We start from the raw sequence: 26,192 nt of genomic DNA, 5'->3' as shown, positions 1-26,192 counted from the left end.
ACTATTCGGGGTCACCCCTAGTTGGTAGGTGATCAAATACTTATGTCATGCAATAAAATGCAAATTAATTATTTAAAAATCATACAATGTGATTTTCTGGATTTTTGTTTTAGATTCCGTCACTCAGTTGAAGATAAAAATTACAGACTTCTACATGCTTTGTACGTAGGAAAACCTGCAAAATCGGCAGTGTATCAAATACTTGTTCTCCCCACTGTATATGGATTATATTCTCATTTTAAAACAGACTAAAATGTGATGAAAGATTAAATAAAGTTCCATAATAATCAAACACTCACAGATTGGCTTTAGTCTCTCCATACTCTCACATCTATCAAGTCTCTGTCCTCTTTCCTCTGGTGATTCACTGGTTTGTGTCTGATTTCTGTCCTCCATTTTTCTCTCAGTCTTCTTGTTTTCTGCTGATCTGTGATTTCTGCTGATTTTCTTTCTCCTCTTCATTTGAATCTGTTCAATCACACAGACAGAGTTTCATTAAAGCGATATAACATCATATGACGAGACATCAGATCAACTCCTGATCAACATCTGCATGAGCTCAGTGTTATTACAGCATCTCAGATTAACTCTACAATATTCAGAATATATCTTAATAAAGCTGTTGAAGTATGTGATGATAAATTACAAATATATAAATGTGATTTTATCAGGAGTCCTGATTGGATTCAAAACTGATTATCATCATAATATAAATGTGAAATATTTAGTGCTTAATCCTGTTCTGTACACACACAGTTCAGTGACAAATGCATCTACAAAAACGACACGTCAGGGGTGAGCAAATAAGTTTGACATCGGGACAAAAAAACATTTCGCACTAGTTAGCGGACCAGAACATAGTCAAGGGATAATTTAAGAAATTGATGAAACATGCAACTAGAATTGCCTGTCAGTGTGTTTTGTAACTGTTAGTGAGCTGTCTCTGTGTGTCTGATCTGCAACGAAACGATCCACAGACTCTTTTGAATGTCTGTCAGAACTTTTCAAATTAAAAGCTCTCAAATCATCTCTAAATAAAACATTGCTGCAAAAAAAAGGGGTTCTCTAACTTTTATTTTGAAGGCAAAATCACTAAAGACGAAGTGATTGTTGCTGTCATGACAGATGTATTTCAGAACCATATCTATTATTATATCTATTCAGATCTATTTCAGCCTGTTGCCGACCACTGCTCTACGCATGAATGAAACCAAACTCAACAACTTTGTTAATGACGTACGACAAGAGATGTCAGAGATGACAGATGACACGTATTATTAATTAGAGCTGTATCTCTCATCTACAAATAAACAAATAAACAGACATCACCTGAGCAAAATATTCCGTTACAGTGTAGTAGTAATGATTTTATGAATTTCTTCACTGAGAAAATAGAAAGCATCAGAAACACAATTGTAAATGTACAATCTTTAATGGTGTCTTATGATTCAGCCTCAATTATCGCCCCTCAAGAACAACTACACCGCTTTACAACTATAGGACAGGAAGAGCTAAATAAACTGCGCTCGTTAAAATTACAAATGATTTACTTCTAGCTTCTGACCAAGGCTGTATCTCAATACTGGTTTTACTCGATCTTAGCGCTGCGTTCGACACTATAGATCACAAAATACTCTTAGATCGACTACAAAACTACACTGGTGTTCATGGACAGGCATTAAGCTGGTTTAGATCGTACTTATCAGACCGCTACCATTTTGTCTGTTTAAATGGGGAAAAATCGAAGATAACATCAGTAAACTATGGAGTGCTGCAAGGATCTGTGTTAGGCCCTCTGCTATTATATGCTGCCACTTGGTAATATTATAAGGAAACATGAAATTAATTTCCACTGTTATGCTGATGACACTCAATTATATATTTCATCACGACCAGATGAAAACACTAAATTATCTAAATTGACAGAGTGTGTTAAAGATATAAAATACTGGATGACGTGCAATTATTGCTTATTGGTCCAAAAAACTGCCCACAAAACCTCTTACAATACAACTTTAATTTAGAAGGATGTCCTGTTACTTTATCCTCTACAGTAAAAGACCTGGGTGTTATACTAGACCGCAACTTGTCTTTCGAAAATCATATTTCATATATTACAAGAACAGCCTTTTTCCAACTTAGAAACATTGCTAAGCTACGTAATATGCTATCTGTTTCTGATGCAGAAAAGTTAGTTCATGCATTCATGACCTCGAGACTAGATTACTGTAATGCTTTATTAGCTGGTTGTCCTGCATCCTCAATAAACAAGCTACAGTTAGTCCAAAATGCAGCTGCTAGAGTTCTTACTAGGTCAAGAAAATATGATCATATAACACCGATTCTATCATCTCTACACTGGTTACCTATTAAGTTCCGTATCAATTACAAAGTATTACTACTGACCTATAAAGCCCTAAATGGTTTAGCTCCTGGGTATTTAACGGAACTTCTATCGCCTTACAATCCATCGCGCTCTTTAAGATCACTAAATAGGCTCCTTGCACGTAACTACTTCCTTACCGGAAGTGCGGCCTCGTCTTTTCCGGTCTAAACATGGCGCTATTCTACACTAGATGTTTACAAGAGTTGCCGAAACTTACAATAACGGACGTACATCGCCTTTGTAAGTCCTTCTCCAAATCACCTACCAGCAAATTAGAGAAGGGCTTTAAAATGTATGCCTCTTCATATATCCCGGATATGAAGGTAAGTCTATATATCTCAAACTTTATGGCTTACGTTAGCTTGCTAGCTTACATTAGGCTAGGCTAATAAACAATCCCGGTCTGACAGAATATGCGTGTTATAATGTTGTACTGTTTTCTAGTATTAGGCGGAAAATGTCTACGTTGTGTCTGTACGCCTTCATGCATGTTCCTAACTTCTTATTGTGTTAATATGTGATTGGCATTAGTGTCAAACAAAGACAGGGCCACAAGTGAAGTCGCTGTAAAGGCTTTCTGCTTCAGATCCATGAAGAAGCACGAAAAACCTCATTGTGTAAATGTAGGGCTGCACTTGTAATTTGTGTCAGAGTTCCGAGTTCAGCAGTTCCAAAAGGTTCGAGTTCAAGTTGTGTGTTGTACTTAACATGGTCATGTTACATTTTGACCTTCGTTATCGCTTTGTATGTGCTCAGCTTCCAAAAACTGCTCAAGCTGTTCAAGCCTTTGGCCACTGTTGCTGGCTTGCATGTGCTAAACTTTTCCAAAAGCTACTCAAGTTGTTCAAGTCTCTGGCCACTGTTGCTGCCTTGCATGTGTTTAACTTTTCCAAAAGCTACTCAAGTTGTTCAAGTCTCTGTTACTGCTTTCTGTGCGTTTTATTATGATGTGTTTGAATGGAATTGTGTTTACAGTGTGCAGCTTTGGATGCCAACATATCATTATTTATGACTTTATATAATGCCATACTTGCTGCACACCACTTCTCATAATTCTATTTAAAGACATCTATTTCTGTGTTAAAGGTTGTATCAAAATCCCTTTTTTCTGGCCCAAAAGAAGGGATTTTCAAAAAAAAAAATTTATATTATATAAATATATAATATAATATTATATATTACATTATATATATATATTATATTATATATATTATATTATATATTTATAGAAAACAGAAATTATCACATTCATCTAATCTTTCCGAACGATCCGCTAGCAGCCTAGGCTCTGAGATCTGTACACAAAAACACTTGTTATCAACAAGTGTTCACCACCCACTCAAAAGCAAAACAAAGTGTTCCAACCAATAACCAACGAGATGCACATTTAGGAGAGTTTCAATTGCACGGAAGGGAGGGGGAGGGAGTAGCGAGCTAGCTCTCTGTTTTATTTGAACATCAACAGAGTGACGTAGCAATTGGTGAATGTGATGATTTATTTTTGGGCCAGAAATCGGTGATACAACCTTTTAAGAAGGATACATTCATGCCAACAGTTCACAAGTCCAACATGACCATATAGAGTAATTACGACTGATCTATCGACAGATGGTCCTCAGGGACACAGATCCCGTAATTATGGTGCGGTGCAGATGCTCATGTGTGGCGGGGACAGCTCTATGCAACCACACAGTTGCCCTATTATTCCAGACAGCTCACTTCTCCCAGCTAGGTGTGCCAGTGGTTCCTCCTATACACAGCTGTACAGAATCCGAGCAACAATAGCACAAACCCCGAACAGCAGTAAGTTTCATAGCAAAGCATGGTTCATATGGGATAGTTTGCATAGATGTATGTCATGCAATAGTATGTACCAGTAGCTGCAAAATAGAACCTCTGTTTAATAAATTCTCAAAATTATGAGTGTATTTTAACATGTATTTTATCACAATTTCACAGGGTGTAAAACCAGGTCCAGATGGGAAGATGGTGGTTGTTAAGCCTGTGCAGGGTCGGATGGGTAAAGGAGGATTACGGTAAATAAATATTAACTTAACAATTATTTTCATGAGTTGTTTCCCCCATTGTTATGTCAAATTAAGTACCTCTTTATGATATTTTTTATTAAAAGGAGCACCCTCTACAGAGGAATGACTGGCCCTCTTCCTGACCTGTCGGTACTTCGTGTGGCCGAGGTGTACAGCGGCCTAGATCCACTGGATATGCCCCTGGTGACAACAATGGGGAAACGAAACTTCTAACACAATGCACAGAGCTGCTTAAGAATGCCCCGGGTCCTCCATGTCTTCCCCTTATTACTCATCAGCTTTCATGGACTCGGCAATCGACGAAAACACAAATTTAAAAGAAGTAATTCATTAAACTCATTAAAGAAAGAGATACAGGAGCTGAAAATTAGCTGTAAATTTGGATTACAAAGATTCGCCCACTCTGACGATGACATTTGATTCTATACACGGTAAGATGCGAACAAGATATCCCTGACCTTAGTAACTTGGACCATACGTGACCATATTGTAAAGTTGTGTACTCTTTCTGTTCCGTTCCCATAGATTTCCCAGTTACCATAACCTTATGCTGTTTTGGAGATTGGTTGAACCATCGGTGCATAAAATGGTTCGTGCGTCGAGGGCCAAAGCTGCTGAAAAATTGAATGAAGCAGTAACATCTGTCCGTCCCACACACACGGTTGGTTTTTGCAGTTGTCATTAATAATAATGTTGTCATTAATGCTGTTGCAGTTGTCATTAATGATGATCATTAATAATTAATAATATTTTTCTGCAAATATATATAAATATTCTTTAGTTTATTTGATTTATTATGGTGGTTTTTCAAAGCAAACCATGAAAATGACATCTGACTGCATTTACCTCAACATTCTGATATTAGATTGAGTATTTTCTAACTTGAATCCATATTAATTTATAGATTTGAGTTGGGGGGGGGGGGGGGGGGGGTCGTTAGTCACGCCCATGCTGGGGAGGGTGTCCTCTCATTTGGATTCTCAGAATATGGTCACCCTAGGTATAAATCAATAAATAAGTAAGGTGCCTGAGTAGCCTATTGCAGTCACAGTCCCACATTTGGAATTTCCAGTAACATGTAGAGTATTATTGCTGTTGTATTTTAATTGTAGACCAACAGCAGTAATGATAATTGCACATCCTTTTATCTATTAGACTAGAGAGGTTACATTAGGTTTAATGATGTTTGTGTGTGTGTGTTTTCTCACCAGAGACAATCATTGCAACCCATCGATGAGCTAGTCCTTTTCCTAATGTACTTGTCCGTTGGTTTAAAGGAGCAGGACTTGGTAAATCGTTTCAACATTCACATCTCTACTGTAAGCCGCATTATCTGTTCGTGGACCAACTACCTGTACACACTCTTGGGCTCGGTGGCTATCTGGATTGAGCCTGAAGATGTTAAAGCTCGCCTTCCTGATGATTTCAAAGACTTCTCCGATACTCAGATAATAGTTGACTGTACAGAGCTCAAGTGCCAGACGCCATCCTTGCCTCTCCTCCAAAGTGAGATGTTTTCTACGTACAAATCTCACTGTACAATGAAAGGACTTATCGGGATCGCCCCTCATGGTCCTGTGACCTTCATCTCTTCACTCTATGAGGGGTCAATAAGTGATAAAGAACTCTTTAGGCGGTCAGGGTTGGCTAATTTTCAGCTCCTGTATCTCTTTCTTTAATGAGTCAATTTCTTCTTTTAAATTTGTGTTTTCGTCGATTGCCGAGTCCATGAAAGCGGGTTCTGGGACAGATGAATAGTCATGATCAGCAGCAGGAGTGCAGTCCATATGTTGCCCATCTTCTGCTGATGCCAGCTCAGGCTGAAGTTTGCTTACTCTGTCCCAAACGCTCAGTCTTGGTGATGGGATGGAGTAATCATTCCACTGGAACAATACCGGGACAGCTCCTTTCTTTAGTTGCCTTTTCCCCTCCGGTGTTTTCGGCTGAATGATCTGCTCCGGTGTGAAGTGCAAACTACAGACTTTGCTGTGTCCTGTGACAATGAACTCATCACGACGAATATTCACCAGCCACCGCTTTCTGAGTTCAACATCGCTGGGAAATCCATGGTAACTTAAAACGCCGTTGAATTTAGATGATGACGTGCATGTGGGAACACAACAATGTTCATGATATTTTCTCTGTTGCCTCTGGAAAAAAACTCTATCTTTTTTAAGGCTCATTTTCCGCTGTTTACGCCACCGCCATATTTCACCAAACAGGAAAAGAGCGGGCCGTATTTACCCGTTGCGGATATGACGTCAGGTTGCTATGTGCAAGGAGCCCATTCGAGGCTTCTGGTCATTCCTAGGATATCTAAGTCCACTAAAGGACTTAGATATCCTTTAGTGGATATCGGATAAGGACGTTTTCACATTTAGCTCCTAAACTCTGGAATGGCCTTCCTGATATTGTTCGAGGCTCAGACTCGCTGTCCCAGTTTAAAACTAGATTAAAGACGCATCTCTTTAGCCAAGCGTTCGCATAATACTACCTTTTATACTACAGTTGAATAAGATTGAATGCATTAATATTATGAACAGCAGCTATGCTAATTATTTCCCATCTGCTTTTCTGTTGTTATCTCGGGACGCTAGTTCGTCAGAATAGAGTTCGTCAGCTCCAGTTTGTATCCAGCCTTTCATGGAAACTTCAGATGCCCCAACACCCATGAAGAGACGACTCGACGCCCGTGAAGAGACGACTCGGCACCCGTGAAGAGACGACTCGACGCCCGTGAAGAGACGACTCGACGCCCGTGAGGAGACGACTCGACGCCCGTGAAGAGACGACTCGACGCCCGTGAGGAGACGACTCGACGCCCGTGAAGAGACGACTCGACGCCCGTGAAGAGACGACTCGACGCCCGTGAAGAGACGACTCGACGCCCGTGAAGAGACGACTCCACGCCCGTGAAGAGACGACTCGAAGCCCGTGAAGAGACGACTCCACGCCCGTGAAGAGACGACTCGACGCCCGTGAAGAGACGACTCGAAGCCCGTGAAGAGACGACTCGACGCCCGTGAAGAGACGACTCCACGCCCGTGAAGAGACGACTCCACGCCCGTGAAGAGACGACTCCACGCCCGTGAAGAGACGACTCCACGCCCGTGAAGAGACGACTCAAAGCCCGTGAAGAGACGACTCCACGCCCGTGAAGAGACGACTCCACGCCCGTGAAGAGACGACTCGACGCCCGTGAAGAGACGACTCGACGCCCGTGAAGAGACGACTCCACGCCCGTGAAGAGACGACTCGACGCCCGTGAAGAGACGACGCGACGCCCGTGAAGAGACGACTCCACGCCCGTGAAGAGACGACTCCACGCCCGTGAAGAGACGACGCGACGCCCGTGAAGAGACAACTCGACGCCCGTGAAGAGACGACTCCACGCCCGTGAAGAGACGACTCCACGCCTGTGAAGAGACGACTCCACGCCAGTGAAGAGACGACTCGACGCCCGTGAAGAGACGACTCCACGCCCGTGAAGAGACGACTCCACGCCCGTGAAGAGACGACTCGACGCCCGTGAAGAGACGACTCCACGCCCGTGAAGAGACGACTCCACGCCCGTGAAGAGACGACTCCACGCCCGTGAAGAGACGACTCCACGCCTGTGAAGAGACGACTCAATGCTGCCGATATGTTATGCCCTAAATTAATACATGATTAACTAACTGTATTTTTCTATGTACATTTCTGAAGTGCACTTTCTGTAAAGCTGCTTTGAAACAATATGTATTGTGAAAAGCGCTATACAAATAAATTTGAATTGAATTGAATTGAAATTTGAATTGAATCTATGCATTGTGAAACTGCAACTTCATGCTTAAGGAAAATAAATATATCTGTATTCCTCTGACTTCCATTTTTCCGCGCTTACACTTTTGGCACGTTTTTTGCGCACAAATATGGCCACAACAAGACGTCTTTTGGACATAATTTTGCTTAGTGGATTGTGTTTAGTGTTTTGCAGCACAAGTGCATCTCACTGCAATGTGTGTTTTAGTGAGTAAGAAAGTAGGAGTTTTGCAAGAAGAGTGAGATTGAGCGTAGGAAACCAGACAGGAAGTTCTTTAAGAAAGTGTGTCTCTGTGTCTCTTTCATGTGGTGTTGTCGAGTCTGCAGGTGTAGAGTTATTCTGTGCTGTTGGAAGGTTGTTGTTGCTCGACACTGAAAATAAGCCTGAAAAGTTTTTTTCTTTTTCTTTTTTACTTTTGAAGCTTGTGATTCTTATTTTGAGTAATATGTTTTATTCTCATTGAATTTTGTACAGCTTCTGAAAGTTGTGTTTGAGAGCGGTTCACGTGTAAATGGAGCGTTTTGCGAGTGAACTTTTTCCAGTGGTAGTGAGGTAATCCTGTGGTTTAAACATAGGCGTCGATTTCAGTGGAGATTTCGTCATGAGTCATTTTGTACCCACCACTTTTAACTTAACGTCCATAACTTTGGGTTTGATTTTTTGACAGTTTTCAGTGGTTATGAGGAGCAATATGAGAGAGAAATTTGAACTGAATCATAGGTTTGGTCTGTTACAGCCCTAGTAAGATGAGAAAGCAGAGTTTAAGTCGTTTGTCATGGTTGTAAAAAACAAAAACAATGGCTATCTGAACATCTTTGCCAAGCGCAAACCAGTACAGAAGTAATCAATAAATTATCGGGGAGGATCATGCTTTTTTTCACAATCATTTTGGAGGGTCACAGAAAAATGTATTGCTGGCGAAGGGAGGGTCAAGTCTATTTTGACTATAGATCTCAAAACTCCTCCGGTAGCCCCTTAAATAAAAAACGAACAGTCCCTTAGGATCATTAAACCACGTCGTGTCATATTGTCAACATGGTACTTATGAAGCAGAAAAGTGGGTCATATGTCTAATGCTTTTTGAAAACTTAAGGCTTTCTTCTTCATAAAATGAGTCGGACATCATCACATTTTTTGTATACATTTTTATTTATTTACATTAGTAAACTACAGGACATCGTCTTTCAAAACATGACCTGCGCGAAAGAGAGAGAAAAAAAAAAGAATGCGTCTCTGTCCTCAGCACTCCTGAAAGAGCACTTCCGAATGCGTCTCTGTCACCAGCACATCTCAAACCAAACTGGAAATGATAAGACCCCATGTAGCCTACTATTTAAATCGATTGCTGGACATCGTAATGTTATTGTACATATATCTGATTTAGCATTGTATTTGCAACCCCCACCCTACCTGTCCTACCCACTTTTTAAAACAAAGTTACGCCACTGGGCGCACGTATCCAGTCCATAGGAGGGGAATGGCGCAGCAAGCCGACACTACGAGCCGGGCTAACAGTGAAGCTGGCTTCATGTGAAGGGAGCTCACGGAGAGCAACCAGCTCGACACATGGGCTATTTCCTAGCGAATGTGCTGGTGTCGCCCAGCCCGCAGCTCTAAAAGATTTCTCTGAAATTAAAAATCTTTTGGAACTTTTGGGATATTGTAAGTACACAACTGCAGGAAATATAAGTAGCTATATGAAGTAGCTTATGTCAAAAAATGATTTATGACCCTTGATTTATGGTTTTATGACAGGATGTCCTTATATGGGTGTTTTATGATGCCATGTGACCTTTGACCCTGTGTGGTTCTGGTGTGTTTATGGATATGTGTGTGTTTATGACTGTAAGCTGCTTGGTGTGACAAGGAAGTGAATGTTTTTTCAGGGGTGTTTTTATTATTGGTGGATAATGTCCACAGATTGGTGAAATTATGAACATGAAGAAATCTGTCATGATTTATTTTTCAGATTTCACGACAGCGTCCATAATGTCTGTGGGAGAGAATACAAGCAGGGTGAATGAAATTAAGAAATAGCATTGCTGATAAATAATACATATAAAATATAAGAAATAAGATGGCATTTATTTAAGTATATGCATTTAAAGGTAAGTTTTAAACTTGAGTGGAAGTGAGATGAAATGAGACTCTGTGTTGTCTCTGCGGACGTCCACACAGCTCTTTGAATCTGTCGGAGCTGATGAAATGTTACAAATTAGGTTTTACAAATAAAAGCATTGCAGATAAATAAACCATATGAAATATATGAAATAAGATGAAATTTATTTAAGTATAACTATTTTTAAAGTTAGTTTTAATCTTTTAAACACCATGTTGAAATGAGACTGTTTGATGATGTCCTTTTCCTCGATGAGTTTAAGAAATACATCCATTAGGCTATTGTTAAATAAATAAAAACATTTTAAAAATATATATGAGATAAGAGATAAGAATACAATTATCAACTATAAGTATTTTAATCTAATACACAACGTTATACAGCCTTACATAGATAAATAAACCATAAAATAGTGAATAATAGTTCATATTATTTAAAATAAGATGTTAAATTATCAAGTATAAGTATTTTAATCCATTACATCAGTGATATAGAGTCATCATGCGGACACCGCAATATCCTGACTTACACAGATAAACAAAACATAAAAAAGTGAATAATAGTTCAAATTATTTGAAATAAGACGTTAAATTATCAAGTATTTTAAGGTTTAAACATGTGTTGAAGTGAACTTACCATCGGTGAAATTAGGTCTTTTTGTCTCTGGTTAAAATCATAGATCCTTGAATTTCTGAGCATGTTTTCTGGATATGTTTGCTCTCCGTTTGCTAAATTGAAAATGAAGATTGTGTTCATCATGGCAGGGGCGCAGGCCCTCCTCTTCCTCTCTGTGTAGATGCTATGTATTAGCATTGCAGTTTGTTTCAGGAAACATCAAGCAATTAAAAGATAGGCCGATCACCTGGTGTTTTACAATCAAAGACGCCACAGTCTCCTAAAATCTCCTATCTGAAGCATTCCTGTCTGGCAGGGAGACCCAACACGTGCCCATTCTGACTCCTCTACACTGACCAGACTGTAAGATCAGTACAAGTAGATGTTTATACCAGTGTCTTCAGGAAAAGTCAGGGGTCAAAAACAAAAGAGCCAGGAAGTTACATTTTATACAGTCTACTCTTTATCCAGTGATTGCTCTGATAAGCTCAATCGTCCTCTTCCTGCGGGATCTGTCCCTCATCCTGATGTTCTAGGAGAACGTGTGAAAGAAAGATGAAATCCAATAATGACACCTCAATTCTGATACAGTGCAACAAATAAGGAGATTATGTTTTATTTATTTTAATCCGGTTTGTTAAAAGTATGTTGAATGATGTTAGATCATCTGCGTTACCATGTGTGTTTGATATAACAATGAAAACATGTGAAAAACCTGTTAAAATCAAGTAATGATGCAATCCTTTAAATCTTAACGTTGAGTGCATCAGAATTAAATGGATGTAAAATTATTATCATATCACACGTGACATTTTCTTTAACGTGACAGTATCCACCAATAATAAAAACATCCCTGAAAAAACATTCACTTCCTTGTCACACCGAGCAGCTTACAGTCATAAACACACACATATCCATAAACACACATATCCATAAACACACATATCCATAAACACACACATCCATAAACACACACATATCCATAAACACACACATCCATAAACACACACATATCCATAAACACACACATCCATAAACACACATATCCATAAACACACATATCCATAAACACACATATCCATAAACACACATATCCATAAACACACACATCCATAAACACACACACATATCCATAAACACACACATCCATAAACACACACATATCCATAAACACACACATCCATAAACACACATATCCATAAACACACACATCCATAAACACACACATCCATAAACACACACATATCCATAAACACACACATCCATAAACACACATATCCATAAACACACACATCCATAAACACACATATCCATAAACACACACATCCATAAACACACACACATATCCATAAACACACACATCCATAAACACACACATATCCATAAACACACACATCCATAAACACACATATCCATAAACACACATATCCATAAACACACACATCCATAAACACACACATATCCATAAACACACACATCCATAAACACACACATATCCATAAACACACACATCCATAAACACACATATCCATAAACACACACATCCATAAACACACACATCCATAAACACACACACATATCCATAAACACACACATCCATAAACACACATATCCATAAACACACACATCCATAAACACACACATCCATAAACACACACATATCCATAAAAACACACACATATCCATAAACACACCAGAACCACACAGGGTCAAAGGTCACATGGCATCATAAAACCCCCATATAAGGACATCTTGTCATAAAACCATAAACCAAGGGTCATAAATCATATATTTGACATAATCTACTTCATATGGCTACTAATATATCACACTGTGCAAGTTAATGTAAATTCTTCCCAGTTGTTGCTTTCCCTGGGAATCCCTGGGATTGCATTTCAAGCTACACACTTACACTGTTATCCGTTCTTGTAAATATCCAGTGAGGGAACAATCACAAGTGCTCACTAATGTACCTATACCCTTTTATTATTTCACAGTGATGAGTACTAATATAACCCAACAATATTCATAATGACACATGACACAACCACCTAACACTGAAAACAAAGCCATTTTTGTTACCCGAGTATGGGAGAAAGAACATGTTCAACCCGAATGATAATACACTAAAGAACAGACTAAACTTGAACATCATGATTTAGCAGCACCCTCCAGCAAAGAGTTCTTTAGTCTGAAACACTATTCAAAAATACCTTCAAAAGCTGGATTGTAATTAGCATGTAATACTTAATAATAAAAAAATAAAAAAGTGTTTTCAATTGGAAATAAAAAGCTAATAAAAAGTCAAGTGTAACAGTGCACTCTTGCAAAGCTCATATTATTTGCAGGGCTGATAAAAAACAGAAGTGTATTTGGTCATAATCAGCTTTAAGAGTTGAGCTGATGCCTCAGAGTCAGTCAGAAAGGCTCAGTTTGAGTCTCAGGTCTCTCTGTCTAGTCTTTTCTTGGTGAAGTTGGTCTCCTCGTGTTCTATTCTTGTTACACAGCTCTGGGGAATACCTGAAGAACTAGCAGAGGAAGCTAGAGGAACACAATCTAGAAATATTGTGTTCATAATAATCCACCTGCAGTTTAAAGATTGAGTAAAATGGCAAACACATGCTGTATGTTCAGGGGTGTGTCACTGAGACAATTGAAGAAAAGAGAAAAAAATCAACATTCATCATCAATAATGGAGCCCTTCAAACTAAGTGACCTATACCAGTGTTAAAGCGCTATATAAATGAAGATGACTGACAGTGTCTTGACTCTTGTCAGCCCTGGTTCGTCTCATGTTTCTTTTCGGCTTTTCGTGAATGACTGATGAATTCATGACATAAAAAGAGATTACTAATACAGAACATCAAGACCGACAGCTTGTAAATTACAAATTACAAACACACATAGAAATTATTTAAACTAAAGCCCTATTCGGACGGGACTAGTGTAACATGGAGAGGAGAGGTAAAGAGTAATGATTATCAGAGCTTCTCTGAGATTTTAGTCCTGTCTGAATGTGCATCTCAGTGATCATCACGGACAATATCAGTAAAGATTTACCTTCAGTAAAAAGGTTCGGACAAATGACCTCAGGTGATACTAATCCCGTGTGAATAGACCCACTGTAAATATGTACGTAAATATTCCGTCATTTCCTGTTTAAAAGTAGTTTTCCGCAGTTTTTCAAGTATGGAGACGCTTGAAGCATCAGTTGTGTTCTAGACGCTGGGACGAGTCTGTGGCAAAACTCAAGTGTTTCACACACACCATCAGATCAGAGAGAAGATCGACAGCACTTGTTAGAGGCACGAAACATCTTTTAGCGTTAGTGTCTATTACCAACACAATCCAATCTGAAGTTCATTAATACATCGTTCGAGTGGACATAACTGTGTTATATATATAAATATAGGTTATATGTGTGTGCGTGATATCAGGAAGCAGCGTAACACACACATGACGACAGGAGTGACGGCGATGAGCAAATCAAGTTACTCTCTCACTTCTGCTGGTTTACTGAGATCTCTTATCCAGTGTGAACTGGCCATTAATATGACAGACGTCCTGTGGTAAACTACATTACTCCATCGACCCTGGTAAAAAAAAAAAAAAAAATTTAAACAATGTTTAAAATAGTCCAAGTGACTACAGCGGCTCAACCTTAAGCTTATCAAGCGACGAGAATACTTTTTGTGCGCAAATATATAATTTTCTTGTGTGTGTTTCTCTGAGTGAGTTCACATAGTGTAACAGCGCAGCGCTTCTGGGTTCCTGCATCACACATGACCAGCGGTGGCCAATAGTGAGACTACGTTGGTGATGAAGATGATGGTGATGAAGATGAAGATGATGATGATGATGATGAAGATGTTCAGGTCTTCAGCTGCTGATGGATGTCAGTGATGATGATGATGATGATGATTATGACGATGATGATGATGATGTTCAGGTCTTCAGCTGCTGATGGATGTCAGTGATGATGATGATGACGATGATGATGATGATGATGTGTGATCTTGAGAACATGATGAAGGGTTTGATGAGAATCTCTCCTCAGTTTTGACATCAGAATCAAACTTTACAGGCTCGTCTGGATCACAGGACACTAGAAATCACAAATATATTGAGTTTATGGGATATTGTTCTCCATCACAACAATCACAAGCTTCAATAGTCTATAGCTTTACTAGTGCAGAAAGTCTGAAGAATCAGTTTGAATAGTAAATCTACTCTCTTAATAATTTTGGGTTAAAATGGTAAATGGACTGCATTTATACAGTGCTTTCAACAGACCCACAGCCACCAAAGCACTTTACATATCGCCTCACATTCACTCATTCATTCACTCATTCATACACCCACGATTATATTAGAAATAACCCCAACAAGTAACCCAACTATGGGTTGGTGTAGCACTTTCCCAACTGTGGGTTATTTGTAAATCTTACAACAAGAATAAAATGTGATGAAGAATTAAAGTTCAATAATGATCAAACACTCACATTTTGGCTTTCGCATCTTCATACTGTCACATCTAACAAGTCTCTGTCCTCTTTCCTCTGGTGATTGACTGGTTTGTGTCTCATTTCTGTCCTCCATTTTTCTCTCAGTCTTCTTGTTTTCTGCTGATCTGTGATTTCTGCTGATTTTCTTTCTCCTCTTCATTTGAATCTGTTCAATCACACAGACAGAGTTTCATTAAAGCGATATAACATCATATGACGAGACATCAGATCAACTCCTGATCAACATCTGCATGAGCTCAGTGTTATTACAGCATCTCAGATTAACTCTACAATATTCAGAATAATCAATGATGATGACAAATATATAGATGTGATTTTATCAGGAGTCCTGATCGGATACAAAAACTGGTTTTCATCATAATTATAATACAGTGGCTGAACTGATGTTACAGGTTCAGATAACAGATTCACTAATGTTATTGTTTTAAAATGTTATATCTTTTAAGAGGATCTTATTATAATATTATCGCCCCTTAATCTGTACGTTTCCACCCACGGCGCCGCCATTTGGTTTCGCAAGTGACACCAGTGTAACCAGTTCTAACACAATGGCAAAGTTCCAGCAAAGCATGAAACTGTTCTGTCAGAGGAGCTCTGAACACTAGAGTCTCAGCCTCAGATGAGAAGACAACAATAGGCCTACAGAAACATATAGAGTTTTTATTTATTTATGAAATGACTATATATGTTACATAACACGACCAAGGGAGCATTTTGCTGAATATGATCACAAACAAGTAGCCTAAGTATCATTTTATTATCATAAACAAGTAGCCAATTTAATATTAAGTTACTTACATTTTAGACACATTACACATTCAATTTTAATTTATATTTCACCGACGAAAATAGTTCCAAAGGAAAACAACAATCAGCGCTGTGTTTTATTACTGAATGATTATGATTCAGCGTTTTTAATGAATCGTTTGAATGAATGAATCACTTATTAAGACGGCCACTTGCCACCACCTATTGGCGATTTAGTTGCATGTTTAAAAGTATCATTGCATTTTTTTTTCTTGTATATTCAAACATTTATTTCAAACATCAATCTCATAACATTAAGCTATTTATTGCAGTTGGAATTTTGCATTATATATAATTTAATTTGACTGTACAGCCCCGTTTTATTATTATAACTGAATTTATTGATCAAATGTAAGAATTTGACATGAAATATGATGCATATATTTAATAAGGTAAAATAAAAATCGGCCTTTATAAAGGTAAATAAAGGCCAAACACTGATCATACATTCCCCTCAGCAAAAGTGCAGTTGGACCCATTGTGCGTTTATATAGGCTACATGTTGCTGCTGACTGGGCTGACATTTTTGACACACAAAACAAGAGAAAACGTTTCTCAAACCCTGTTGCACACCGTCTCCAGAAAACATGTTGTTCAACCCAGAAACCGCAGCACCGGTTTGAGCCTAAACATGACCCTGTTCAAACCTCTGGCCAATGATTAGATGGATCACGTGATCTTTTATTTCTGTCAGAACCACTACTGTCAAATACGATTGACAATTAGCAAACAGTTTGGATTGGCGGTATGGTTCCGTTCTGGGTGAGAACTCCCTGTGCATCCTTGCAACCTAGCATGGATAAGAGCAGGAGAGCAGCAATAACCCCCCTTGGGGTAAACAGAACAGAACCAACATGAAAGTTTGCAAATATATTTAATTCAAGATTTTAAAGTACAACATAATTCGAGAATTTATTCTGATTCAAGGGGAATGCTCTACCTCGACTGTCCTCTACTGTACTCTGCCTCTACTGTACTCTACTGTACACTACCTCTACTGTACTCTACTGTGCTCTATCTCTACTGTACTCTACCTCGACTGTACTCTACTGTGCTCTACCTCTACTGTACTCTACCTCGACTGTACTCTACTGTGCTCTGCCTCTACTGTACTCTACATCTACTGTACTCTAGTACTGTACACTAACTCTAATGTGCTCTACTGTGCTCTACTGGACTCTACATCTACTGTGCTCTACCTCTACTGTGCTCTACTGTACTCTACACCTACTGTACTCTACTGTACACTACCTCTACTGTGCTCTACTGTACTCTACCTCTACTGTACTCTACTGTGCTCTACCTCTACTGTACTCTACCTCCACTGTACTCTACTGTACACTACCTCTACTTTACTCTACCTCTACTGTACTCTACTGTACACTACCTCTACTGTACTCTACTGTACACTACCTCTAATGTGCTCTACTGTACTCTGTCTCTACTGTACTCTACCTCTACTGTGCTCTACTGTACTCTGTCTCTACTGTACTCTACCTCTACTGTACATGTGTTTTACCTCAACTGTGCTCTACTGTACTCTACCTCTACTGTACATGTGTTTTACCTCAACTGTGCTCTACTGTACTCTACTCTGTTACTCTACTGTACCCTACCTCTACTGTACTATTTCATCTACTGTACTCTACTGTGTTATACCTCTACTGTACTCTCTCATCTACTGTACTCTACTGTACACTACCTCTACTGTACTCTACCTCTACTGTACTATTTCATCTACTGTACTCTAATGTACTCTACCTCTACTGTACTCTACTGTACTATTTCATCTATCTATCTATCTATCTATCTATCTATCTTTTCCTTATTTATTTCTAACTAATCTTTCTTTCTAACTATTCTTTCTATTTCTCTATCTTCCTTATTAACTTTTTCTTTCTAACTATTCTTTCTATCTATCTATCTATCTTCCTTTCTTATTAACTTTTTCTTTCTAACTATTCTTTTTTTCTTTCGTTCATTCTTTTTTAACTTTTCTTTCTGTAAACTTACCACTGTAAAACCACTGTAAATCTCTGTTTGCGAAGTTGTTTCAGACATATAGTTTACATGAGCGCTGTTTTCTCTGGCAGAGAAATTCGGATGTGATTGTGATTAAAAGGGTTAATAGACAGCATAGCCTACTCATTTAGAAATAAGGTGGTGTCCATGTCACAATCCAATCTGTTAATGGTTAATCGTGCATACATGCATATAAATAGGCTATGGATGGATATATAATGCTATTTTTTTTTTTTTTTTCAAATGTAGTTTTTACAGTTATAAACCTGAGAAGCCGATGCAGCATTTTGCGCTTGCTCTTCCTCCAAAACGTCTCTATGCTTGTTATTCAGCTGTAGTGATAATATCACACACATAAGGGTGTCTCACACATCAGTGTTTAATGCTCCATATTGCTAACATCGCCCCATTTTGGATAAAAATACATAAATATACTAAATTACTTTGTAACGTTGTAACTGGAGTAGTTTTTCAGCAAACTACTTATTTACACTTACTCAAGTCATTTTCCAGCTACTTACTTGTAGCCTACTCTATTATTTCATAAGTAGTAGTAGTAGTAGTAGTTGTAGCCTTTATTGTCACTTAGTCACAAGTACCAGCGAAATTAGCCATCAACCTGTCCATACAAACATACATACAATATGACAAGGGGGTAGACAGGACAGGAAGACAGGGGATTACTAAATAATAGTAGCAATACTTATACTTAAGTACATTTGTTTAGTACTCTTTCCACCACTGTAAATACGTGCACAAAGGACTGGACTATCCAAATCAATCTTAAACAGTTGAACTTCAAAACAAGATAGGATTCAACCCATCTTTACAGTATTTTCAGAAGTCTGTGATGAGGAGAAAGACATGTCTGCAACCAAATCAAAGTCTCAGAGGTTACAATGGTTTACTCCTCGCCAACTAGGACTATCTATCCAACACGATCTCATGAAAGTGCATGGAAATAACCTATATAAACATATATGTTTTAATATAGGTTTTGATATAGGTTTTTAATATATGTGACATATATGAAATTGGCCGTTTTCCTATATTAAATGTGTACATATATGTGTACATATATACGTGCATACATGTACCTATATAGGTACATATATGCACGAATATATGTGTGCATATATGCACGTATATATGCACCTATATGTTCACCTATATATGCACCTGTAACGGTCACCAGCTGGAGTGCCCTTGAGAGCCACCAGAGGGCACTCCACATAAGACTATCATATTCACTCACAGACTACATTTCCCATCCTGCATCTACCTGGACTGATTACTTCATACACCTGCACTGCATTATTTACCTGCACTGTTCCTGATTACAGTCACACCTGATCCTCATTCTATGGACTATTTATGTCTCACACATTCTCACCCTCACTGTGAAGTCTTGTTTTTACTGTTACTACATTTCTGAGCATTATTTACCTGTGTTTGATTCTTGTTTTGCTGACCTTGAATTGTTTCACCGTTTCCTGATCGTTTCTCTGCCTGGCCTGACTCGGATTGTTTATTGGACTCTGATTATTGCTGCCTGCCCTGACCTCTGCCTGTTCTTTGAATATTCTCTGTGTTTCCTCCTTTGATCTGTTCGCTGTTGATGACCCTGCCTGTACGATTACTCTGTAAATAAACTGCATTTGGATCTTCACCTTCGAGTCTCGGAGCTGTTTCGTAACAGAAGACTTCGCCAAAATATGGATCCAGCAGCTGTCAGTAATGGAGCTCTAATAAGATGGCTATCTTCCATGTATCAGGATGGTCAACCTATCGAGAGGTATGTGAGGGATTTTCTGGCTTGCTGTCACTTAGCGTCATTAGATGACACCCAGCTCATGGACCTGTTTTGGAGTGGACTGGATGAGGAGATTGCTCAGATGATGCCGGATGACAATACCGGCTGGACCCTAGAAGGGTATATCCACCTGGCCCTTTCCTTGAGCAGTTTGGCATTTACTGTGGGCTTGGCTGATGAAGAACCCTGCAAGCTCACAGTACCCCCCGAGCCTGAATCAGTTCATGTCCCATCCATCCAGCCTGAGAAGCTTCTCATCATGCCAACCATCAAGCTGGTCACCGGATCTGTCTATTACCGTCCAGGACTGGTATCCAGTGTGGCCGATTCCCCACTGAGGTCAGCACGTGTTGCCATAAGGGCCATCGTGCATGAGTCTCGTCCCGCCGAGACTATCCTGCCTAAATCTTGTTTCGCCGAGACTGTCCTACCTGAGTATCTTCCCGCCGAGCCAGAGCCAGAGCTTCACGTCAGTCCTGCCGAGCCAGAGCCAGAGCCAGAGCTTCACGTCAGTCCTGCCGAGCCAGAGCCTGCACTTCACGCCAGTCCAGCTGAGCCCGCACTTCACGCCAAATCTGCTGAGACCAAAGCAGTATGCGTCATGCCCGCCAGCACAAAGTCTTCACCGCTGGTCCCGTCCAGCACTGAGCCCTCTTCACCGCTGGTCCCATCCAGCACTGAGCCCTCTTCACCGCTGGTCCCATCCAGCACTGAGCCCTCTTCACCGCTGGTCCCGTCCAGCGCTCAGCCTTCTTCGCCGCTGGTCCCGTCCAGCGTTCAGCCTTCTTCGCCGCTGGTCCCGTCCAGCGCTCAGCCTTCTTCGCCGCTGGTCCCGTCCAGCACTGAGCCCTCTTCACCGCTGGTCCCGTCCAGCACTGAGCCCTCTTCACCGCTGGTCCGATCCAGCACTGAGCCCTCTTCACCGCTGGTCCCGTCCAGCACTGAGCCCTCTTCACCGCTGGTCCCATCCAGCACTGAGCCCTCTTCACCGCTGGTCCGATCCAGCACTGAGCCCTCTTCACCGCTGGTCCCGTCCAGCACTGAGCCCTCTTCACCGCTGGTCCCGTCCAGCACTGAGCCCTCTTCACCGCTGGTCCCGTCCAGCGCTCAGCCTTCTTCGCCGCTGGTTCCGTCCAGCACCGAGCCTTCACCGCTGGTTCCGTCCAGTTCAGAGTCGTCTTCGCCGCTGGTCCTAGCCAGCTCAGAGTCCTCTTCACTGCTGGACTATATCCAGAGGCAGAACAACAGTGAGTGACTGCTAGCGTAACTCTGTGGTTGAATGAGATTGTGATTGAAAAAGTCCCTTTCACACTTTGGTGGTGCGTCGCCCGATCGCCCTAATGAAGAAACCGCCGCTGTTTGAATGTAAGAAATGAATTCCCATGATGGCGGATCTGCCCCAGTCCAACCTTAGACTGTTTTGTCCAGCTTTCTATTCGACCAATGCACCGCATTTTGGTGGATCGTGGGAGAGAGAGGTTAGGTCTATCAAGACAGCACTATGTACCTCTCTTGGTTCTCAATCTGTTCCAGAAGAAGTACTGAACACGGTACTTGTGGAAGTAGAGGTAATATTAAACTCCAGACCATTGGGATATGTTTCCTCAGACATAGCAGATATTGACCCAGTGACACCTAATTCCCTCCTCATGGGACGTCCAAATTCTGCATTACCACAAGTTGTCTATCCGGAATCAGAAATGCTCAGTCGTAGAAAATGGCGTCACAGCCAGATTCTAATTAAAAAAACTTCTGGAAATGTTTCATACGGCATTACCTCCCATACTTGCAACGAAGACAAAAATGGCAAAGAGAATCAGAAAACCTTCAAACTGGTGAAGTTGTGATGATTGTGGACCAGCAAGCACCCAGAGCCCTATGGCAAATAGGTACTGTAGCCAAAGTAATTCCTGGACAAGATGGACGAGTCCGCACAGCTGTAGTGAATGTCAAAGACAAAAGTTACACAAGACCTGTGGCTCGTCTGATTAAACTGCCTGCCTTTTCTTTATTTACAAATTTGTTAAACAAATTCGGGGGCGGCTGTACAAAAGGCTAAGCTTTAATGACGCTGGTGCCCTCTGCTGGACATTTAATTTGTTGCACTTTAGGATATATATACATATTATTTCTGAATCACCTGACTATCATTCCTGTAATTTCATTGGTTTAGATCGGGAGAACTGAATGTCAATCAAAATGTGTTCATGCCCAGACATGTAACTATGTTGCTAAATCCTGCGGCAGTTTTGTAGTGATCTTCGTGCTGATCTGGTCCGATTTCTTGCGGATTTTTGTTCATACTGTGCGCGTATATCTTAAAAAACCACACCCATACTGATGTATGAAGCAAAGACAACAGTAAAGAACTTTATTATGGACATGGACCAAGTGATTTATTGTTCTGCCTGAACAATCTGTAGCGGTTGTCACCTAGTTTAAGATCCGCATCTCAACAACTTTCATACAATGCTGTCTATCTACAGTAATTATCTTTTAATATAGTTTTTCTGTGTATAATAACTATGAAGTTATGTATAAAAATGCATTAAGTACATAAATTCAAATACAAAGTTTGTATATTTATTGCATTTCCAATTTTACAACTTTGACCAATCTCTAATTAAGTACTTAATAATAGCAAATGTACAGTCAATTTCTGTTAAATTAACTAAACGTATAAGTCAAGTCAAGTCAAGTTTATTTGTATAGCGCTTTTCACAATACAGATTGTATCAAAGCAGCTTCACAGTATTAAATTAAAATAATACAACAAAGTTTGTTTCAAGAGGAATTTATTGATTGATAAAATTAAATTAAATATCCCCAAAATATCCCCAACTGAGCAAGCCAAAGGCAACAGTGGCAAGGAACCGAAAAACTTCATCAAGTGACCTAATGGTGTCCTAAAACTCCATCAGGTGACCTAATGGAGAAAAAAAACCTTGGGAGAACCCAGGCTCAGTCGGGGGCCAGTTCTCCTCTGGCATTTATGAGCTAGAGGCCGGATTGTAGTTTGAACTGTAGGATTATATGAATGCCTGGCTGAAGAGATGCGACTTTAATCTAGTTTTAAACTGGGAGAGCGAGTCTGAGCAACGAACAGTATCAGGAAGACTATTCCAGAGTTTTGGAGCCAAATGTGAGAATGCTCTCCCTCCTTTGGTGGTTCTGGATATCCTAGGTATGACCAAAAGCCTTGAATTTAGTGATCTTAAAGAGCGCGATGGATTATAGGGTGATAGAAGATCCGTTAAATAGACTGGAGCTAAGCCGTTTAGGGCTTTATAGGTCAGTAGCAATACCTTGTAATTAATACGGAACTTTATAGGTAACCAATGCAGTGATGATAAAATCGGTGTTATATGATCATATTTTCTTGATCTAGTAAGAACTCTAGCGGCGGCATTTTGGACTAACTGTAGCTTGTTTATTGAGGATGCAGGACAACCAGCTAGTAAAGCATTACAGTAATCCAGTCTCGAGGTCATGAATGCATGAACTAACTTTTCTGCATCAGAAACTGATAGCATATCACGTAGCTTAGCAATGTTTCTAAGGTGGAAAAATGCTGTTTTTGTAACATATGAAATATGATTTTCAAAAGACAGGTTGCAATCGAGTATAACTCCCAGGTCTTTTACTGTAGAGGATAAAGTAACAGGACATCCTATGATGTTAAAGTTGTATTGTGCGAGGTTTTGTGGGCGGTTTTTTGAACCGATAAGTATTACCTCTGTCTTGTCTGGATTTAATAAAAGAAAATTACGGGTCATCCAATCTTTTATATCTTTAACACACTCTGTCAATTTGGAAAATTTAGCGTTTTCATCCGGCCGTGATGAAATATATATTTGAGTGTCATCAGCATAACAATGGAAACTAATTCCATGTTTCCTTATAATATTTCCAAGTGGCATCATATATATTGAAAATAACAGAGGGCCTAATACAGATCCCTGCGGCACTCCATAGTTTACTGGAGTTATGATCGATTTTTCTCCATTTAAATAGACAAAATGGTAGCGGTCAGATAGGTATGATTTGAACCAGCTTAGTGCTTGTCCTTGAACACCAGTATAATTTTGTAGTCGATCTAAGAGTAATGTATGATCTATAGTATCGAACGCAGCACTAAGATCAAGTAAAACTAGTATTGAGATACAGCCTTGGTCAGAAGCTAAAAGTAAATCATTTGTGATTTTAACGAGCGCAGTTTCAGTGCTATGATGCGGTCTGAATCCAGACTGAAACTTTTCATAGATCTCATTTTGTTGCAAGAAAGAGCCCAGTTGAGCGGACACCACTTTTTCTAATATTTTAGACATAAATGGAAGATTTGAAATGGGTCTATAATTTGCTAGATTATTATGATCTAATTGTGGTTTCTTAATGAGAGGTTTTATAACTGCCAGTTTAAATGTTCTTGGAACATGACCTAAAGATAAAGACGAGTTAATAATATTGAGGAGAGGATCTTCCACTACAGGTAACACTTCTTTCAGTAGTTTAGTTGGTATAGGATCTAATAAACATGTTGTTGTTTTAGATGAAGTGATCAGTTTATTTAACTCTTTTTGTTCTATAGTTGTAAAGCACTGTAATTGTTCTTTCGGGGTGATAATTGAAGCTGAATTATAAGGCGCGATTGAAGATTGAACGTTTACAATTGTGGTTCTGATGCTTTCTATTTTCTCAGTGAAGAAGTTCATGAAATCATTACTACTGAACTGTAACGGGATATTTTGTTCGGGTGATGTCTGTTTATTTGTTAGTCTAGCCACGGTGTTAAATAAAAACCTTGGATTGTTTTGGTTGTTTTCTATTAGTTTGCGGAGGTGCTCAGCCCTGGCCGCTTTTAGGGCCTTTTTATAACGTGACATACTGTCTTTCCACGCGATTCTAAAGACCTCTAAATTAGTTTGTTTCCATTTACGCTCTAAAATACGGGTTTCTCTCTTTAAAACATGCGTAGTATTGTTATACCATGGTGCTTTATTTTTCTCTCTGACCTTTTTTAATTTAATAGGTGCAACCACATCCAATGTTCTAGAGAGAATGGTGCTCATAGTTCTAGTTAGTTCTTCTAGTTCATCTGTTTGTTTGGGTTCAGGCAGCAGCTGAGATAGATTAGATAAGCAATAAGTACAGAATACCTGCACATTTACAGTATTACTCATTAAACAAACACTGAACATCAAGATATGTGAAAGATAGGAAATACAGGCTTAGTATATAATTTAGAACATGTAAAAATATCCACATTAAAAGGCAAGTGCTGTATACCTTTATACTCTAATATAACTTATTTTACACATTTACAATTACATTTTATCCAAAGTGACTTAAAAATTAAGAGAACAATAGAAGCAACAAGTGCAGTGACAAGTCCCACTTAGTGTAGCACAGTACACATAGCAATTATTATTTATTTTTTATTATTAAAACAAAGATTTAGTATTATTGGGTCAAGTGTTTATGAAAAGATGGATCTTTAGTGGTTTCTTGAAAATGTGTTGAGTTGGGCAGGTCATCCCACCAGCAGGGACCAGTCCAGGGAAAGGTCAGTGAAAGTGGTTTTGTGCCTCTTTGGGACGATGGCACCACAAGGCGCCGTTCACTTACAGAACACAAGCTTCTGGAGACACATGAGTTTAGGTCTTGCTGCAGCATCTGGATCAGTTGCAGAGGTTTGACTGATGCTGGAAGAGCTGCCAGGAGAGCATTACAATAGTCCAGTCTGCATAGAACAAGAGCTTAGACAAGGAGTTGTGTGGCTCCGATAGGAAGGGCCGGATCTTTCTGATGTTGTATAAGGCAAATCAGCAGGATCGCAGCAAGGATGGTTTGGTTGAAACCATAAGCAGTTTTGTCTTGGCAAGGTTGAGTTGAAGGTGAAGGTCATTCATCCAGCAAGAATTTTCCATCAGGTAGGCTGAGATGTGAGCAGCAACCGTCAGTTCCTCTGGCTGGAATGAAAGGTAGAGATATATGTCATTAAGTGATAGGAAAAGCCATGTTTCTAAATGACAGAGCCTAGTTACAATACAAAAA

General features: G+C 39.6%; 2 protein-coding genes and 3 long non-coding RNA genes across 5 annotated transcripts in view; 3 read left to right on the top strand and 2 right to left on the bottom strand.

Moving 5' to 3' along the window:
* LOC309476985 (uncharacterized protein) overlaps nt 1–26,192 on the bottom strand; it is a 103,520-nt gene that overhangs the window by 6,541 nt on the left and 70,787 nt on the right. The gene's annotated exons all lie outside the window — the stretch shown is intronic.
* On the top strand, nt 2,660–4,633 carry LOC309477482. Its single transcript, XR_014198657.1, has 4 exons — nt 2,660–3,063; nt 3,995–4,189; nt 4,346–4,422; nt 4,518–4,633. It is a non-coding gene; the product is annotated as an uncharacterized lncRNA (long non-coding RNA).
* Nucleotides 4,769–5,865, top strand: LOC309477303. The gene is made up of 3 exons (XR_014198607.1): nt 4,769–4,865; nt 4,960–5,095; nt 5,646–5,865. It is a non-coding gene; the product is annotated as an uncharacterized lncRNA (long non-coding RNA).
* Nucleotides 14,819–26,192, bottom strand: part of LOC309476989 (uncharacterized protein) — a 423,389-nt gene continuing 412,015 nt past the window's right edge. The window contains exons 5-6 of the mRNA XM_082140142.1: nt 14,980–15,075; nt 14,819–14,881 (exon numbers count right to left, since the gene is read on the bottom strand). Coding sequence (XP_081996268.1) covers nt 14,850–14,881; nt 14,980–15,075 — 128 coding nt within the window. The 3' untranslated portion in view covers nt 14,819–14,849. The remainder of the gene's footprint in view (nt 14,882–14,979; nt 15,076–26,192) is intronic.
* LOC309477061 lies at nt 21,890–25,571 on the top strand. Its single transcript, XR_014198513.1, has 2 exons — nt 21,890–22,815; nt 25,278–25,571. It is a non-coding gene; the product is annotated as an uncharacterized lncRNA (long non-coding RNA).

The sequence above is a fragment of the Leuciscus leuciscus genome (assembly GCF_965113295.1).
Source record: "Leuciscus leuciscus genome assembly, chromosome: 16".
Classification (NCBI taxonomy): domain Eukaryota; kingdom Metazoa; phylum Chordata; class Actinopteri; order Cypriniformes; family Leuciscidae; genus Leuciscus; species Leuciscus leuciscus.
The sequence above is the reverse complement of the archived record's forward strand: the minus strand, read 5'-3'. Positions and strand labels throughout refer to the sequence as shown.